General features: G+C 41.3%; 1 protein-coding gene across 16 annotated transcripts in view; it reads right to left on the bottom strand.

Annotated features, from left to right (window-relative positions):
• RALGPS1 (Ral GEF with PH domain and SH3 binding motif 1) overlaps positions 1-18097 on the bottom strand; it is a 273494-nt gene that overhangs the window by 141802 nt on the left and 113595 nt on the right. For all 16 annotated transcript variants that reach the window (XM_024762460.1, XM_024762461.1, XM_024762466.1 and 13 more), the window contains exon 9: positions 6916-7042. In XM_024762460.1, the coding sequence (XP_024618228.1) occupies positions 6916-7042 (127 nt within the window). The remainder of the gene's footprint in view (positions 1-6915; positions 7043-18097) is intronic.

The raw sequence follows: 18097 nt of genomic DNA, 5'->3' as shown, positions 1-18097 counted from the left end.
TCTGAAATACGCTGATGCACCACAGGCTTCTGCATGGCCCCCTGCCTGGTTTTCCCTCCTCCAGCCTGACCTCCCCCAAGCCGGGCACCTGCTGTCGGCCAGGAGACCCGTGTTCAAGGCAAACCCAAGCCAACCACGCCCTTGCTCAAAACCCTCCTGGTCCCCTACTGCTCGTGGAGGCCAGAGCCTGAGCCCCCCACTCCCAGTGTCCAGGCCCTAAGCAACCTCACCCCTCTCTCCCACTCCAGCTGCTTCTCACGACACCCTCCTCCTGATTCTCTACTCTCCAGGCAGTTTTCCCAGCAAACATGTTTTTCCCCACTTCAGGGCTCTTGCACAAGCCGCTGTCTTTGTCTGGGATGCTCACATGCCACCTCTTCATCCAGCTTATTCATCTTTCAGGGCTTCCCTCCAGAAAACCCTTGCTGGTCCCCCAGCCTGGGATGGGTCCCCCTTTATTCACTCCTTTGCCTTTCCCTCCGCAGTGCTCGGCTCACTTTGGTTTCTAGTTCGCTGTCAGTGATCAGATCTGGGCCGTGAGCGCCACCAGAGCAGAACTGAAGTCTGATGCCCCGGTGAGAACACACCCACCTTGCAGAGGGCCTGGCGTGTGAGGCCCTCAGGCTCAGAGTGTGAGCCCGTCACTCCCAGCTGTTCTGGGGGCTTTGGGGTATCAACGTAAATGCTTCTTTTTGACCAATGACCACTTCTTTTTGAAAGTCCTTTTAGATATCCCACAGTTTAAGTCTGTTAATTTTATACTCAGAATTTGGAAACAACTTGCCTTTATTTTAAACTTCAGAGTCCATATTGGAAAATAAAACCTTGCTTTTTAAAAATGGGAGGGTTTGGCTGTTTGAAGGAATAGCTTAGCTTCTAGAAATTTACTTCACATATTAGAAGTCTGGGTAAGTTTACCAGGAATCTAAATGTTCTCTAACTATTCAGAACTGTCAGAATGCCTAGTTTTTGTTCCTTGAGAGATCACAATTTTCCACACTGCCTATATTTACTTTTAGAATCAGGCTCTAAACCTTTTAAAATCTATTACATTTGTAATTTTATTTAGCTATTTCCTGGAGGGAACTATAGGTTCTGAAAACCAAACACCCTCTAAATCAATAAAGCTACTTGGAAGTAAATGCTGTAGCCACGCTTCACAGCTCATTGCCTGCTTTTGTTATCACTTTGACCTGAGCTGGATATTTACAAGCAGTAGCTATCAGATAAAATTAAGCTGCAAATAACTGACCTGACTATTTCCCAGAACTATTTTTGCACTTTGAAGTAAATGGGAATAAACTTTTTGAGACAAAGAGAGTCTTATTTTTGAAATGTAGTAAGTTTTTCCCTCGGTGTTTTTTAAATTATGCTTCACAAGAAACAGTGCACCAAAGTGCAGCCAACTGGCTCTAAAATTTGCATTGGAAGGAGTTGGAATACACACCCACATGGTTAATAACGTGCCAGTACTACATGAGGGTATCTTTACATGGAGTAAGAGATACATGTGTGAATAGTCCCAGGAAACCAGTTAGTGTAGAACCTTCCACAGAGGTTTAAAAGAATCGTTACAAAAGTAAAACCTATACTTGCTATTAGAGGCAAATAACCACTGAAGCAGCGTTCAAAGTCTCAAGCAGGAACTAAACGAACGAAGCAGCTGGAAATATCGAGGACTGACCTCAAGTCCCTCCCAGAGAATAACTCCCTCTCCCCCAAGGAAAACACCTACAGTGAGGACGTTGCCAGGGGAAAAAGAAATGGTTTCAGACATTTTTTCCTATATTGTACCTTCCAGGAATTATGTAACTCTTCCTCTTTTGATAAACAAATCCATCCCCAGGACAAGTTGGGTTTTCAAGAGGAATCCAGTACTAAAACCACAACCTGGATTTGGGCAGGGTCTGTCCATGGCAATCAGAGGTGCAGGGAGGCCTTAGCTGCCCTCAGGACGGATGGCCCCGCTGAGCCTCAGAATGGGATCTTTCTTCATTCTTTTTAATGAAACCGTGCCCCCCGGCCCCCCGCCACCATGGTAAACCCTCACACACCGTCCTGAGGACAGAAAGCACACTGGAGTTGCCTCCTGTTCTTTCAGTCTGACTTGTACACTGCAGGAGTCATTCTGATGCAAGGATGAGAAATGCAGTCTGATTGGCTCAAGGGGGCAGGGAGATCCTCGTAGCGGGGAAGGAATAGGAGCAGGCGGTGGAGCTAGGCTCACTCAGGGACAAGGAGGGTCTTACAGGAGAACAGAGGCCCGCACGGAGTCTCTTGGGAAGTACCTGCCAGGAAGAGGCAGCTGAGATGAGGTGATCAGGGACAAGGAGGGGGCATCTGTCCAAAAACTCAGCGGCAAGGGGCCCTGGCACGAACTACATGTCCGCTGCAAGTATGGACCTATCCTGCGGCCTGATGAGAGCCATCATGGTCACGCACGAGGGACATCTGGCCAGAGGCTTGAATAGGGGACTCATCCGAAGGGGAGGGGTCTGGGAGCATACACTCAGTCTGACGAGAAGGGACACAGGTCAGCAAGGGGAGATGGTATTCGTTGAGTCAGCCCTTGGCTGAGGCCCACCAACCAATCTCTCAGAAGCCCAAGACAGCACTGGTTTGTTGTCCAAGAACAGAGTGTCACAAGAAAGAGCCAAGACAATTCATCCCACTTCACATAGCGCCCGATGGAGGCCACCCACAAGTCATAAATGGCAGAGGACATACAGGTGGCAACTGAAAGGGAGGAGTAGGAAAATAATGACCTGAACAGTGGAGGTAGGGTGTCAGGAGAGGGCAGTGTTAAGGGCTTAGGGCTTCCCTGGTGGCGCAGTGGTTGAGAATCTGCCTGCCAATGCAGGGGACACGGGTTCGAGCCCTGGTCTGGGAAGATCCCACATGCCGCGGAGCAACTAGGCCCACGAGCCACAGGTACTGAGCCTGCGCATCTGGAGCCTGTGTTCCACAACAAGAGAGGCTGCGATAGTGAGAGGCTCGCACACCGCGATGAAGAGTGGCCCCCGCTTGCCACAACTAGAGAAAGCCCTCGCACAGAAACAAAGACCCAACACAGCCAAAAATTTAAAAAAAATAAATTAATAAAAAAAAAGAGCTTAGGGCTTATAGCCACACCACTGGGCCAAGGCCTGGCTCTGCCACTCTCCAGTTATGTGACCCGGGGCAACCTCTCAGCACCTGCTTATTCACTGGGCCATTTTGTGAGTGTTCATTGAGATGGTGCATTAAAACACCTAGCAAGGTGCTGGGCACAGAGAAAGGAGAAAATCAACAGCAGCTCTTGTGATCATTTTATGAGAGAGAAGAGGCCATCCTTAACGATCCTGGAGCACCTCTGCTAGATGAACCAGTGGGCTGCACCCTAATGCCATCAACCCATCCTCCAATTGATTAGCTTCAGGCAAGGTGGGAATGGGCTTGGGAGCTGCGCACACCAACATGCCCTCCACCTGCAGATCTGAGTGGAAAGGCACTGTAGTTTACAGCAAGCAGTAAGACGAGAACAAGGAAAGGATAAGGAAGCGTGAAAAAAGAATGATAATTCAATAACATGGCTTAAGTCTAAACAAACGGGAAAGACTTTTACTCCCCTACTAAAAGGCAAGATCTCTCATATTGGACCCAACTAAATACGGTTTTTAAGGATCACACTTAAGACAAAACAACTTAAAATATTAAAATGCAAAATATAGTCAAAGATTTATAAAATGAATGCAAAGGAAAAATAAATCAGATTTCAAAGAATCAACACTAACGAAATAAAAGCAAATAATAAATGGAATCAAGATCATTTTGTATGGAACACACTTCATAATGAATCTGCAACTGTTATAAACTTCTATATAGTCATTCATTGGTATCCATGTGGGATTGGCCCCAGGACCCCTGCAGATACCAAAATCCAGGGATGCTCAAGTCCCTTATGTAAAACGGCATAGTGTTTGCATATAACCTACACACACCCTCCCCTACACTTTAAGTCATCTCTGGGTTACCTGTAACACCTAATACGATTAAATGCTATGTAAATAGTTGCCAGCACCTGGCAAGTTCAAGCTTTACTTTTTGGAACTTTGTGGATTTTTTTCCCCGAATATTTTCAGTCGAGAGTTGGCTGAATCCATGAATGCAGAACCTAGGGATATGGAGGGCCAACTGTATACTAAATAATGTAAGGCAGAAACTGTTAGAAATGCAAGGGGACTCAAAAATGAAAAATGTGAATGTTGTAATGATAAGAGCAACTTGAGAGATTACATCTTTTCCAGCGCCCATGAAATATTTATACCAACTGATGTCATATTAAACCACAAGACAAATATCAAACATTTTAAAAAACCTAGAAAGCATATGTGTCATATATTCTAAAACAATGTTAAAAAAAATTAGAGAGAAGACCATTTTTAAAAACCAAAGCCCTTCATAGTTGTGTTATGCATAATAGTGAAATAGTGAGCCAAAATAGTGTTATCCAAAAAGTGAAACCACTCACATATCCATCAAATGATGATAGACAAATAAAATGTGGTACATCCATTCAATGGAATATTATTTGGCAATAAGGAGGAATGAAATACTGATCATGCTCTAACAGGAATGAACCTTGAAAACACGATGCTCAGGGAAAGAAGCCAGTCATAAAAGACCACACTGTACAATTCAATTCATATGAAATGTCCCAAATAAGCAAATCGATGAAGACAGAAAGTAGATTAGCAGTTCATCTAGGGCTGAGGGTGAGGGGGTGGAAGGCAGGTGGCTAGAAGGAAAAGGAGTGACTATGAATGGGTATGGGGTTTCTCGTTGGGGTGATTAAAAAGTTCTAAAATTGACTGCACTTATGGTCGTACAACTCTGTGAATATACTAAAAACCATTGATTGTACATTTTAAATGGATGCTACATGAATTATAACTCAATAAAGCCATTTGAAAAAAACAAAAACTCAAGCCCTTGAAAATTAAAAAAAAACACTACCTTAAATACACTTGGATAAAAGAAAAATTGAAACTATAATTACAGAACATTTAAAGATATCACTGAGTACACTATACATTAAAACATGTAGGATACAACAAAAGCAGCAATTAGATGGAAATATATACCCTTAACTGTTTTCCAAATGAAAGTAGAAAGAATAATATATATACAAATAAGCCAATAATTTGTTTACAATAACAAAGCAACTTAAGGAAAGCAGAAGAATTATAAAAGACAAAAGTGTAAATCCATACTTCGTCCAATTTAGGATGTCATCTATTATAACTTCAGGATGCACCATAATTTTATGTAACACTAAGAAAAACTGCTGCCAATTAAACAATGTCACAATGCTTTGTTAGCATCAACTGCAAGATGCATCCCAATTTGAGAGATTTAAAAATGTGGAGAAAAAAAGCACACCCTAGACTAATGGAATATAGTAGATTAGAAAGCAGGAGGACAATGTGACTGATAAACAAATACGAAGTCCAATTCTTTGGAAAGACCAACAGACGCACCTCTGGCAAAGCAAATTAAAAACAGAAAGAGAAAATAAAAATGCAAACAATTAGGAATGCAAAGCAAGTATAACCATACCTACACAGGAGGTTAAAATTTATAGTGACTATATAAAACCCTATGTTCAAAAAAATTAAGTGAGGAAAAACTTTATGCTAATAATTTCAAAAACTTGGGTCAAATGGACAATTTTATACTAACATTAAGTTTTCCAAATTAGATTTAAAAGAACTAGAAAATTAAATACACAATGCTCATAGAGGACAGTTAAAAGTTGTCAAAAATGTATCTCAAAAAACTTACACTAGATTTCTGAAAATACTAGGAGTCACTTCCATAAAACCTTTATTTCCCTTGTTCTTAATACTATTTTATATCATAAAGAGATATAAAATTTTCATAAAATTACCATAACTGTGAAAAACCAAACCACAAGAAATAGTTTTCACCCGTCAAACCGGCAAAGGAAAAGAAAAAAAAAGCACATGAAAATACACAGCATTTGTGCACATGGGGAAAATAGGCAATTTCTTCCCCTTCTAATGAAAATATAAGTTGTTACAACCTCTCCGGAGAGTGTTTTGAAGTATACATGAAAGGGCACACAATTTTGCAAAGTTTTGACCCAGTAATCACGCTTCCAGGAATTTATTACAAGGTAAGAATCCTAACTATATAGGTGATTTTTGCAACAGGGATGCCCACTGCAAAATTTTAATAGCAAAAATGTATAGACAAATGTCAATATTAGAGAGATCCCAGTTGCACAAATCCATGTGATGGGACTGAGTCATAGTATAGAAATGCAGGTAATAACATTAAATGTTCACGACAGAGTAAACATACAGATTTTATATGCATCCAAACGAATGAAAAGATATGAAGCAAAATAGGGATTATCTCTAGGTGGGAAAGCAAATGATACTAATTTTCTTCTCTTCCAAGTTCCTTGCAAGTTCCTTCCTCATCATGTATTATTTTCGAATCAGTAAAATCAATAATCATTATAATAATTCTGTTGGAACAAATCTTATATATTAATAATGTCCAGAGAATCAGAAGAGAGGGGTTTGGGCCTGAGTTCCCCCAGTTCAAGAAGATGTGGATAAACCAGTAAGAGTCCTGTGACCCTTCTGAGCTGCAGGCTGGGGAAGCTTGGGATTCACAGATCATTTGTATTAGCAGCAGAATATCCCTTGTTTCAAGACCCTCATCAGGAAATTCCCATCTTTAGGAAGTATCAATAGCCTGTTCTAACCCAAGGAGCCAACCAATCACCTCTTTATCCATGGCCCATGCTGCTTCATGGAAATTTCTCAACTAGAAATTGTAAAAACATCTTATCTGGCAGTGAGCAGGTTTCTTAAAAAATAATAATCCAATTCAGACTCCTACCTAGATAGGGAATACTGGGAACCATCTTCAGGCTTCGGATATATTCCCGAGTCCGCTTGTAATTATCTTCTTTAGACATCAGGTAGTCCAATTTCTCAAAGGTGGTCTTGTCTTTTCGATTCAACAGCTGGAGTGAGAAAAAAACAGAGTATGAGAGAGAAGAGAAATAAACTGGGAGAAGCAAAAGAGAAAGGATAACTGCAGATGAAAACTAAAAGGAAACGTCCCAAATGGCACGTCTATGATGTGCAGAATCCTGGGCACAACTAAGGATTTTAAGGTGCTGTTTCATGTAGAGATGGAGTGTTCCATAGCCTCGACTTTGTCATTTTTCGTAGTCTCACACTTGGAAGATACCCTCCAAAGTTACCTAGTCCCTTGTTCTAGATGATGCCAGAATCCCCTGCATAGCACCCACCTTCACGGCGCATAGACCCTACAACAGCAAGGAGCTCAGAGAGTAAAGCAAATTGCTCAAGGTCACCTAGAGCTTTTCACAGTCACATCAGGTCTCTCTCCCTGTGTCCACAGAGAGCTTCTTGCTCTCTCCTCAACATCTCTGCCATTGCTGAAGGCCCTGGAAGATCTCATACGCTTCACCTGCGTACGCTATACACATAACCAGGCCATCTCTCCAATCTGGTCTATCTCCTCCAGATTCCCTGTGGTCTATGACTGTGTCATATTTACACTGGGTACGGTGTTCTACTCAAAAGCCAAACTTCTTTTCCATATGCAGTCATCTAAGGGGTGATTTAGTTATGCAAATACAGGATGAGCAGGCACCCACAGCCCAGAGATTAGAGAAGTAAGAGTCTTCATGACTGAGATCTCTGGAATGTAAAGCTGGTCACCAGGGAAGGGATGGCTCAGTGTTCATAAGGAGGCTTCTTGGAAGAAAGAAATAGAAACTGAATCCTGGTTCTCCAGACTTGATGCTAAGGACTCATGCTGTGGTCATCCTGCAGGTCCCAAGTCAAGGCCCAGTGCCAGGAAATGGCAATAAGTCTCCTTGAATAAAACGGCTTTAAGAAAAGGAGTCTAGGCTGAGAGCAAGCTTGAAAAAGAGAATCTGGGGAAGGATCAGCCAGAGAGGGCTGGCTTTGGCACAGCATGTGACTGATGTTGGGCACCCCGAATTTTAGCTTCCAGGGCCAGTGCCTCTGGGATCTGAGATCCATGGCGGAGCCCAGGAGTATAAATGGAGGTGTGGACCCTAGGCCAGGAGCATCCTTGGTCAAGTGTGGTGTTGAGACCCCATGGTCTGTGCAAGGACCGGGACCAGCAGCCCTGTCACATCAGTCAGACTGAGATAGGCCAGTGGTCAATAGCTCCATCACACAGCAGAGAGAAGTAGAACAGTGCCTGTCCAGCACCAGGGAAAGCTGGCCTTTTGTACTGAAATAGCCCCTTTGGGTTCCTGGGACCCAGGTCTGCAAATTCCAAACTAAGGCCATGCCTGGTGCACCAGCGAACTCAGGCTGCGTCGGCCAATTCCTTGATCCTCAGCCTCTGGAGTCACAGGGGGTGCAGCCTCTGGAGCGCACAGAGGGTGCAGCCTTGCTGAGCAGTGACAGCTTAAGGACTTCAGAGAGGAGAGGCAAAAGAAAAACCCGAAAGGAAGGTTCCAGTGCTGGAGAAGTTTGAGAGTAAATAGCAAGCTGTTTTTTTTTGTTTGTTTGTTTTCCATTGAGAAATTCAGGACACATCAGGGTGGGGATGCTACAGAGATGCTAGGGATGATGGTTGCCTAACTGGCTTGCTAATTTAAGGCTGTTATTCATCACATTGACAAATGGACAGGAAATCACTCCATCTCCCATTTGCTGTTTGTAAAGTACCGTAACATACAACTCATCTGGTCTTTACAAAGCCCAGGGACGAAAATGGAGCCAGGGTTATTGCCACTATTTCAGGTTCATAATCACAAGGATTAAGTGACTTGTCAGAGTATCCTTGGGGAACTTGATTCAACAGAGGAGAAAAATGTATATTATAGCAACATGGTAAGTAAGTAAATAGAGACCAAGAACCCAGACAAACAACAAGTAAATTATGGGCGAGGGAAGCGTCAAGGAAAGCTGTATAGAGAGAGGCATTTGAAATGAACATTTAAGGATAAGGAATTCACTAAATGAACTACCTATACCCAGATGAGAACCAGATACTCTAGTTGTGAATTGCCCCATTGTAAAGTTGAGCAGGCCCCTCACCCCCTTGGCTGGCAGGTCATCTCTTTATTAATGAAACCTAGAACCACACCGAATCCTTTGGCAGCCACCATGTTCATCCAGCAGTCAGACAAATCCCTATGTTATCCTCACATACACTGCAGCTGAGCCATCCTGGGGCCCAATGCTCCCTCCACTGGGTCTCTGGACCCAGCTGAGGGATTGCCCTTGTCCCCTGGCATGTTTGGCATATCTGCCTAGCCTGTCAAGTGCCTCTATGCATGGCACCACAGAGCTGATCAGCAGGACATCTGTGTCCCGACATAGACATGACCAGGCCAACATGATTCGAGCCCTGGAGGATGTCCCTAAAAACCACCCTGAAGATTGACCTCAAACCAACAACTGGGGTTCTTTAGTGGAGTGGGACAACCAAAGGCAGCCACATTTGCATGCTTCCTAAATTTAAAACCAGGCTCCTCCAAGCCACACCTCTTTCTGTTAACCTTTTCTCTACACACATACTTCCTACCCACCCTCCATCCCTGCCCACACACACTCACACACACATTCAGAAGGGCTGGGACTGGTTAACTACACTCATCGGCTCCATTCTGTGCCCACAAGCAAGATCCAGGATGGCATCAGATTCCTCAATAGGAATGCACAGCATGCTAGAAGACATGAAAAAAGCTCAGAACATCTATCTCCCATGCAAGCATTTGAATACTACTTGAGAACTTCCCCCAGCAAAATGAAAAGAATAAACCAAGTCCAGGAAGATATGGGATATAGGAAACAGTGGACCCAGTCCAGCAGTAGTAAAGGGAGATGACAGATAAACAGCAAGACTCAAGAAAGACTGGTCTACATCTATCAAGCCCAGAAGAGATGTCTCCAGAGAAAGAGAAGTCTTGACAGAAAACCTGACAGAACAGCACATTTGTGTGTGTGGGGGGGTGGTGGATATATTTATTATGTATAATAAAAATAAAATTAAATGAAATAAAGATTTTATACACAATATATAAAAATCTGGTAAGATATTATATATGTTTATGTGTGTATTTACATATACATATAAAATATCTGGTAGATAAGTGGTAGCTAGAGTAAGAATTTTTCCTTAAAAGAGACTTAGAGGAACTTCCCTGGTGGCGCAGTGGTTAAGAAAAGGCCTGCCAATGCAAGGGACACGGGTTCAAACCCTGGTCCGGGAAGATCCCACATGCCGTGGAGCAACTAAGCCCGTGCGCCACAACTACTGAGCCTGTGCTCTAGAGCCCGTGAGCCACAACTACTGAAGCCCACGTGCCTAGAGCCCGTGCTCTGCAACAAGACCAGCCACGGCAGTGAGAAGCCTGCGCACTGCAACGAAGAGTAGACCCCACTCTCCACAACTAGAAAGAGCCCACGTGCAGCAACGAAGACCCAATGCAGCCAAAAATAAGTAAATTAATGAAAAAAAAAAAGAGAGAGAGATTTAGAAATGCCGGGGAAACAAAAGAGTATTCCAGAAAAGACATGTTATTCGTAGTTAACCACTTGACTATACAGAGAACCATAGTTGCACATTCCTAATAATTAAAACATGAATACTCATTTAATAAAAGAGATTTAACCATAGTAACATGAGCGTTTTTGAAGAATGAGGAAAGGTGGTTCAGGAAAACGAAACCAACATCCATCATACGAAGAAGTCACCACATACTGTCTAAAGTGAGTGGATCAAGAAATTGTAGCAAAAACTCATTGATGGAAACATGGCAGAAATTACCAGAAGAAACCACTAAATAACTCTGAGTGTCTGCCTCTGGGGGAATGAATGGGGTATGGAGAGACAGAGCAATGAGTGTTCGTTGTTTCACTAAGACTTTCAGTACTTAGTGATTTTTAAAATTCATGTCCATGTATTATGCTGGAAAAATTCTTTTAAGATTTAATTTTTTAAATATAGGATTTGTTTATTCAAAATATAACAGCATTTACTTGTACATGTTTTTTTTTGTTTGTTTGTTTTTTTGTGGTACGCGGACCTCTCACTGTTGTGGCCTCTCCCGTTGCGGAGCACGGGCTCCGGACGTGCAGGCTCAGCGGCCATGGCTCACAGGCCCAGCCGCTCCACAGCATGTGGGATCCTCCCGGACCGGGGCACGAACCCGTGTCCCCTGCATCGGCAGGCGGACTCTCAACCACTGTGCCACCAGGGAAGCCCAACTTTTACATGTTTTAAACTTTTATTACAAGTAGAGCCATAAACTGAAAACCTCATGTGAATTGAGGGTCCTTTAGATTTTAGAGTTTACAGGAAGCCTCAAGAAGAAACCATCAGAACTACATGGAAGAAACCATCAGAACTACATGCAAGAAAACAAATTATCTGCCTACCTAAGTCAACCAGATACTAAAAGCATTCATGTTCAGGAAAAGAGGTAAGGAAATAAAATTAAGGAAAAGTTCACTAAATACAACAGGCAACTTCACTTCTAGTAAAGTTTAGAAGTATTGGGCCACCCTGAGATTTCCCTTCCATAATATTTATCACGATTGTGATCATCTGTACGATTATATCTGTGGTTCCCTCAGCAAATGAAGACTCCCATGAAGGCGGTGACCATGCTGGTTGTATTCACTCCACTATTCCCTGCAACTGGTATGGTTCCTGACACAGAGAAAACACTGCCTAAAGATCTGTTGAACAAAAAAATGAGAAAACAATGACAATTTAAAAATTCAACTCCTTGGAAATTTTTGAACACTCCAATAATTCTTGGGTGAAAGAAGAAATAAAAGCCAAGGTAATGGACTATTTACAAACCATAAACATATAGAACGTATAGATCACTATACGTTAAACTATGTGATGAGGCCAAAACTGTACTGAGAGGAAAAACGCATGGTTTTTAACTCTTATATAATTAAACAATATGAATATAAATGAACTTAACATTCAACTCAAGAAACTAGGAAAACTGGGTGGGGGGAGGGGAGCAGGAGTAAGAGAAATTGATTAATAGATAAAATTAGGAATTATGTTTTTAAAAATATATATATATATAACTAAACACCTAACCTATAGACATGATAACTAAACCCAAGAACTAAATTTTATAAAAATCACAATAAAACAGGTAAAATCTCTATTAAGTAAGGCAAAATGCAAAAATATACATTAGGATTGAGAAAGGGGCAAAACCACATATGCAAAGTGAACTAAAATTACAAGGTAAAAATAAAATCCCTGAATATTGATTTTAAATAATTTTCATGGTGGCAAGTATCAGCTGCAAGGGATAAATGGAACCCATAAACCACAGGGTCAAATGTCACGAAGATCACAAATCTTGGTCAAATACCTGAAGAAGCAGGTTGCTTTTGGAAATTTCCCTTATCATGCTCTGAGAGCCTGTATGTGGCACTCATACTTGACTAATGATGAAAAATTCCCTTCTTCTGGTAAATAGTTCAAATCAGGAAGCTGTCTCCATAGAAGAAAAAAATAAGGCCCTCCAAATCTACTTTATGAGGACGTTGGTATCTTGTTCCCTTGCCTTGAGAGAATGACATTTCTTGATACATGGAAATGTTTTTCAACAAAATAACATTTCTTGATACGTGGAAACGCTTTTCAATGAAGAACCTGTTGCTTCAAATACGTTAAAACTGGCTCAAAATTCTATTTTAATTCCAGTGTCTACTGTTGGTATGGAAAGAATTTTTAGTGCTGCGGATAATCTATGGACCAATGGATTCAACAGACTGAGTATGGAATGAAACTAGGGTGCTTTAAAAAAAGTAATTTTTACCTCTTTAGATACAAACTATTGGTTTCTGAAAAATAAACTACAAAGTCATATATCTAATGTAAAATATTAGATGCAATGGAGACTGTTAGAAGTAACATAAGAGAAAACTATGACTTTGAAATTTAGTAAGTGTCCTGACTAGCTGTCCATATCTGTCTTTGACTAAGGCTATTTTAAACTCTGTACAGATAGATGTTAACCTGTAGAAAACGTAGTAATGCAAATAATTCCAGTCCATATAAAGGCATATGATGTCTCATGGAATCCCACTGATCATCACCCTGGGAAAACTGACTAATTTTCTATCCATTTTAAAGATTATTCCCTGGTGGCGCAGTGGTAGAGAGTCCGCCTGCTGATGCAGGGGACACGGGTTTGTGCCCCGGTCCGGGAAGATCCCACATGCCGCGGAGCGGCTGGGCCCGTGAGCCATGGTCGCTGAGCCTGCGTGTCCGGAGCCTGTGCTCCGCAACGGGAGAGGCCACAACAGTGAGAGGCTCGCGTACCGCAAAAAAAAAAAAAAAAAAAAAAAGATTATGTCAGCCTTCTTTACCTGACCATAAAAGTGTAGTAGTCTCAGTTCTCTTGGAATACAGTTGTAATATCTTACTGGTTCTCATACTAATTAATGAGTTAAATAAAATATTTGACAAGTATTCATTTATACTTGTATGAGTCATGATTTTATCTTTTAAGAAATTATTAACAGTTTATATGCACATACACATATACACATACATACATTCACATGCATACATACATACACAATGCATAATCTTGTAGGACAATTTTAATCATGTATTTCCAATAATTTTGCTAATTAAAAAAAAAAAATCTGCTCATGGCAACCCCAGGAGACATTCCCACAAAGCCCCAAGAGCAGGGCCAGGAGGATGTGATTGGTCCTTGAACAGAAGTTTGCCAAGGGCCCATCCTGGGTCCAGAGTTGGTCTGTGTGGGTGAGGAGCCAGGTACCCAATGTACACCCCAATTTGTTCAACCTGGTTGAGCCATGGGAAAGGCTGGCTAAGGCAAGGAAGGGTCAGAAACACTATGAGAGTGCTCTGGAAGGAGAGAACAAACTCCATTATGGGAAGGAGGAACCAGGAAGAGGTGGTCATAGAAACGAGTCTTGAAGGATTTCAACCAGCAGAAATGGGGCTGGAGAGGCTCCAGAAGCAAAAGAATGCACGAGCAGTGGCCTGGAGGTAGGAACACACAGGGATGCTTAAGGGAGCAGCAGTTTGGCAGAAATGCAGGCAAGTGTTTCCCTGTACAAGGCTGGAAGGTGAGAGAGAGATGGAAACTTCCCATTTGGCAAAGTTTTTTTTTTTTAATAGATGTTTATTGGAGTATACTTGCTTCACAATACGGTGCTGGTTTCTGTTGCACAACAAAACAAATCAGCCGTATGCATACACATGTCCCCATATCCCCTCCCTCTCGAGCCTCCCTCCCATCCTCCCTATCCCACCCCTCTAGGTCATCACAAAGCACCCAGCCGATCTCCCTGTGCTATGCTGCTGCTTCCCACCAGCCAACTATTTTACATTGGGGCGATGCTACTCTCACTTCGCCCCAGCTTCTCCCTCCCACCCCATGTCCTCAAGTCCATTTTCTATGTCTACCTCTTTATTCCTGCCCTGCAACTAGGTTCATCAGTATCTTTTTTTTTTTTTTTTAGATTCCATATATATGTGTTCGCGTACAGTATTTGTTTTTCTCTTTCTGACTTAACTTCACTCTGCATGACAGACTCTAGGTCCATCCACCTCACTACAGATAACTCAGTTTTGTTTCTTTTTATGGCTGAGTAATATTCCATTGTATATATGTGCCACATCTTCTTTATCCATTCATCTGTCAATGGACACTTAGGTTGCTTCCATGTCCTGGCTATTGTAAACAGTGCTGCAATGAACACTGGGGTGCATGTGTCTTTTTGATTTATGGTTTTCTCAGGGTATATGCCCAGTAGTGGGATTGCTGGGTCATATGGTAGTTCTATTTTTAGATTTTTAAGGAGCCTCCATACTGTTTTCCATAGTGGTTGTATCAATTTACATTCCCACCAACAGTGCAGGAGGGTTCCCTTTCACCACACCCTTTCCAGCATTTATTGTTTCTAGATTTTTTTGATGATGGCCACTCTAACTGGCGTGAGGTGATACCTCATTGTAGTTTTGACTTGCATTTCTCTAACAATTAGTGATGTTAAGCATCTTTTCATGTGCCTCTTGGCCATCTGTATGTCTTCCTTGGTGAAATGTCTATTTAGGTCTTCTGCCCATTTTTTAACTGGATTGTTTGGTTTTTTTGATATTGAGCTCCATGAGCTGTTTGTATATTTTGGAGATTAATCCTTTGTCTGTTGTTTCATTGGTAAATATTTTCTCCCATTCTGAGGGCTGTCTTTTTGTCTTGTTTATGGTTTCCTTTGCTGTGAAAAAGCTTTTAAGTTTTATTAAGTCCCATTTGTTTATTAAGTCCCATTTGTTTATTTTTGTTTTTATTTCCGTTACTCTAGAAGGTGGATCAAAAAAGATCTTGCTGTGGTTTATGTCAGAGTGTTTTCCCTATGTTTTCCTCTAAGAGTTTTATAGTGCCTGGTGTTACATTTAAGTCTTTAATCCATTTGGAGTTTATTTTTGTGTATGGTGTTAGGGAGCGTTCTAATTTCATTCTTTTACATGTAGCTGTCCAGTTTCCCCAGCACCACTTATTGAAGAGGCTATCTTTTCTCCATTGTATGTCTTTGCCTCCTTTGTCGTAAATTAGGTGCCCATATGTGTGTGGGTTTATCTCTGGGCATTCTACCTCGTACCATTGATCTATATTTCTGTTTTTGTTCCAGTACCATACTGTCTTGATTATTGTAGCTTTGTGGTATAGTTTGAAGTGAGGGAGCCTGATTCCTCCAACTCTGTTTTTCTTTCTCAAGATTGCTTTGGCTATTCGGGGTCTTTTGTGTTTCCATACAAATTAAAAAACTTTTTTGCTCTAATTCTGTGAAGAATGCCATTGGTACTTTGATAGGGATTGCACTGAATCTGTAGATTGCTTTGGGTAGTATAGTCATTTTCACAATATTGATTCTTCCAATCCAAGAACATGGTATATTTCTCCATCTGTTTATGTCATCTTTGATTTCTTTCATCAGTGTCTTATAGTTTTCTGAGTACAAGTCTTTCACCTCCTTAGGCAGGTTTATTCCTAGGTATTTTATTCTTTTTGTTGCAGTGGTAAATGGGAGTGTTTCCTTAATTTCTCTTTCTGATTTTTCACTGTTGGTGTATAGGGATGCCAGAGATTTCTGTGCATTAATTTTGTATCCTGCAACCTTACCAAATTCATTGATTAGTTCTAGCAGTTTTCTGGTGGCATCTTTAGGATTTTCTATGTATAGTATCATGTCAACAGCAACAAGTTTTACTTTTTCTTTTCCAATTTGTATTCCTTTTATTTCTTTTTTTTCTCTGATTGCTGTGGCTAGGACTTCCAAAACTATGTTGAATAAGAGTGGCGAGAGTGGACATCCTTGTCTTGTTCCTGATCTTAGTGGAAATGCTTTCAGTTTTTCACCATTGAGTACAATGATTGCTGTGGGTCTGTCATATATGGTGTTTATTATGTTGAGGTAGGTTCCCTCTATGACCATTTTCTGGAGAGTTTTTATCATAAACGGGTTTTGAATTTTTTCAAAAGCTTTTTCTGCATCTATTAAGATGATCACATGGTTTTTATTCCTTAATTTATTAATGTGATATATCACATTGATTGATTTGCATATATTGAAGAATCCTTGCATCCCTGGGATAAATTCCACTTAATCATGGTGTATATCCTTTTAATGTGCTGTTGGGTTCTGTTTGCTAGTGTGTTGTTCAGGATTTTTGTATCTATGTTTTTCAGGGATATTGGTCTATAATTTTCTTTTCTGTGATATCTTTTTCTGGTTTGGGTATCAGAGCAATGATGGCCTTCCCTCTTAGAACTGCTCTTGCTGCATCCCACAGGTTTTAGGTCATCGTGTTTTCATTGTCATTTGTTTCTATATACTTTTATATTTCTTCTTTGATTTCTTCAGTGATCTCTTGGTTATTTAGTAGTGCACTGTTTAGCCTCCATGTGTTTGTGTTTTTTACGTTTTTTTTCCTGTAATTGATTTCCAGTCGCACAGCGTTGTGGTCAGAAAAGATGCTTGATATAATTTCAATTTTCTTAAATTTTCCAAGGCTTGATTCCTATGCTGGGTGCATAAACATTTATAATTGTTATATCTTCTTCTTGGATTGATCCTTTGAGCATTATGTAGTGTCCCTCCTTATCTCCTGTAACAGTCTTTATGTTAAAGTCTATTTTATCTGATAAAAGTATTGCTACTCTGGCTTTCTTTTGATTTCCATTTACATGGAATATCTTTTTCTATCCCTTCACTTTCAGTCTGTATGTTTTTTCTCAATCTGTGCCTCCATTCTATTTCCGAGATTCTGGATCATCTTTACTATCATTACTCTGAATTCTTTTTCAGGTAGATTGCCTATTTTCTCTTCATTTATTTGGGCTTGTAGGTTTTTTCCTTGCTCATTCATCTGTGACATGTTTGTTTGCCATCTTTTTTTTTTTTTTTTTAATGAGTGGGATTGTGTTCTTGTCTTATTGGTTGTTTGGCCTGGGGCTTCTAACACTGGGGTTTGTAGGCTATTGGATAGAGCTGGGTCTTGGTGCTGAGATGAGGAACTCTGTGAGACCTCACTCCTATGAATATTCCCTGGGGTTTGAGGTTCTCTATTAGTCCAGTGGTTTGGACTCGGAGCTCCCACCACAGGAGTTTTGGCCCAGCCCCAGGTTTGTGAATCAAGATCCCACAAGCCACCTGGGGTGGCAAAAATCACAGCAGTAACAAAGTAAAAAATAAAATTAGACTAGGAAACTAACATATATGTTAGGAAAAATTGAAAAATAAAAATATAGATGAATCAACAACCAGAAGGTACATCAGTACCACAACAGTAAAAAAGAGGAGGAGAGAAAAGAGAAAGAAAAAAAGGGGGGAGGCCTTGACTGTGGAGGGCAGGGCTTAAGCAAGGGTGAGGTTTGTGTGGTGGACAGGGGCAATGCTCAGGACCCACAGGGCTGGAAGAGGCCCTGGGGGCTGTGGGGGTGGAGCTTAGGCTCAAGAAACAGAAGGGGCCCAGGCGTGCC

This window comes from Neophocaena asiaeorientalis, unplaced genomic scaffold (genome assembly GCF_003031525.2).
Source record: "Neophocaena asiaeorientalis asiaeorientalis breed wild unplaced genomic scaffold, Neophocaena_asiaeorientalis_V1.1 scaffold78, whole genome shotgun sequence".
Lineage (NCBI taxonomy): Eukaryota > Metazoa > Chordata > Mammalia > Artiodactyla > Phocoenidae > Neophocaena > Neophocaena asiaeorientalis.
This window is presented reverse-complemented; position numbering and strand designations above follow the sequence as displayed.